The sequence below is a fragment of the Triticum dicoccoides genome, chromosome 3A (genome assembly GCF_002162155.2).
Source record: "Triticum dicoccoides isolate Atlit2015 ecotype Zavitan chromosome 3A, WEW_v2.0, whole genome shotgun sequence".
Taxonomy (NCBI): Eukaryota; Viridiplantae; Streptophyta; class Magnoliopsida; order Poales; family Poaceae; genus Triticum; species Triticum dicoccoides.
This window is the reverse complement of record NC_041384.1, coordinates 112,315,883-112,317,582: the sequence shown is the minus strand read 5'-3', so window position 1 is coordinate 112,317,582 and position 1,700 is coordinate 112,315,883. Positions and strand designations below refer to the sequence as shown.

The following is a 1,700-nucleotide window of genomic DNA, read 5'->3' as shown; positions in this document are numbered from 1 at the left end:
CATGGGCGCTCCGCTTGCTTCTGTTACACGTCCCGGTGGTGATCGAGAGCGAGGCCCAGACCGGCTCGCACTATCCTCTGCCTTGCGCTGACATGATCAAGATCAAGTCAACCGATGGTGGCGCGGTCGACGGCCGCGCCACTAGCTGCATGCGTCGCCCCCACCCACCACACCACTGCCGGCCGCCGTTGTCCCATCCCCGTGTCCTCACGCCCCTCCACCGGTAGAGCCAGCGGATATATAATGCGCACGCGTGTCCTCATGCCGAGCAAGCAGCCAATAAGCACTCACTCCAGCAATGGCATCTCAGGCTCGCGAGCTCCGCTTCCTCCTCGCCGTCGCCGTGTTCTCGGCCGCCGCGGCCGTGGCGGGCGCGCGGTACGGCGCCGCCGGGCAGTGCGGCCCGGTGGGGGCGATCGTCACCGAGCAGCTCTACTCGTCCCTGTTCCTGCACAAGGACGACGCCGTCTGCCCCGCCAAGGGGTTCTACACCTACGCGTCCTTCATCCGGGCCACCAAGAAGTTCCCCAGGTTCGGCGCCACCGGCGACCTCGTGACGCGCAAGCGCGAGATCGCCGCCTTCCTCGCGCAGATCTCCCATGAGACGACCGGCGGCTGGGCCACCGCGCCGGACGGCCCCTACTCCTGGGGCCTGTGCTACAAGGAGGAGATCAGGCCGCAGAGCAACTACTGCGACGCCACCGACAAGCAGTGGCCCTGCTACCCCGGCAAGTCCTACCACGGCCGAGGCCCCATCCAAATCTCATGGTACTGATAAATCCCCCGAGTCTACCTGCAAATTTCACCCATGGCGCCGGCACACGTGCTGATCTCTGACCTCTGGCCGGCTGATGAACAGGAACTTCAACTACGGGCCGGCGGGGCAGGCGCTGGGGTTCGACGGGCTGCGGTACCCGGAGCTGGTGGCCAACTGCTCCGACACGGCGTACCAGACGGCGCTGTGGTTCTGGATGACGCCCAGGGAGGCCAAGCCGTCGTGCCACCAGGTGATGGTCGGCGAGTACTGCCCCAGCCGGGCCGACGTCGCCGCGAACCGCACGGCCGGGTTCGGGCTGGTCACCAACATCGTCAACGGCGGCCTCGAGTGCAACATCACCGAGGACGCGCGGGTCAACAACCGGATCGGCTTCTACCGGCGGTACTGCCAGGTCCTCGGCGTCGACGTCGGGCCCAACCTCGACTGCGCGCACCAGCTCCCGTACTAGCCCGAGGGACTAGCCTCACGTTCCTCGACCGGGAGAAAACCATAGCCTCACGTGCTAGTTGCTTGAATTTGTAGTTTAGTTAAGCCTACAAAGAAAAACACTTGTATTTTGTTAGTAATAACAAATCTAATAAATTAAGGTTTCTTTCTTCAAGAACATTGATCGTACTATCAACAAGTGAAATTGAAGCAAGCACAAATGACAAATATCCTGAGCAAATTGAAAGCTACACCAAGATTCTCTAAAGTCTTCGTGTCTAACTTCATTGTTCGCACTTAATTGTGCTTTCTTGTATTCGACAACGATTTTTATTTTATCTTTTGTGGGAAGTATTTGACAACAAAATTGTAGAGGACAAGCCCCACAAGGTGGAGTAGCCTTTTTTTTAAAAGAGAGGGGCTTGCTCGCCAATAAACTAAGGCCCTTACAGAATGAGTGCAAAGTAAAGTGAACCAAAACATACAAGATCACAAG

At 58.7% G+C, this 1,700-nt stretch overlaps 1 protein-coding gene across 1 annotated transcript; it reads left to right on the top strand.

Annotated features, from left to right (window-relative positions):
• Positions 1 to 262: 262 nt before the first annotated feature.
• Positions 263 to 1,490, top strand: LOC119267457 (chitinase 10-like). The gene is made up of 2 exons (XM_037548842.1): positions 263 to 768; positions 860 to 1,490. Exons 1-2 carry the CDS (start codon positions 299 to 301, stop codon positions 1,224 to 1,226), a joined length of 837 nt encoding a protein of 278 aa, XP_037404739.1. The 5' UTR covers positions 263 to 298; the 3' UTR covers positions 1,227 to 1,490.
• Positions 1,491 to 1,700: the final 210 nt, after the last annotated feature.

Excerpts from the sequence above, each read along its gene's own strand:
- LOC119267457 (XM_037548842.1), top strand. The coding sequence starts at position 299 with ATGGCATCTCAGGCTCGCGAGCTCCGCTTCCTCCTCGCCGTCGCCGTG. Across the intron at positions 769-859 it reads GGCCCCATCCAAATCTCATG|GAACTTCAACTACGGGCCGG; the intron begins GTACTGATAAAT and ends GCTGATGAACAG.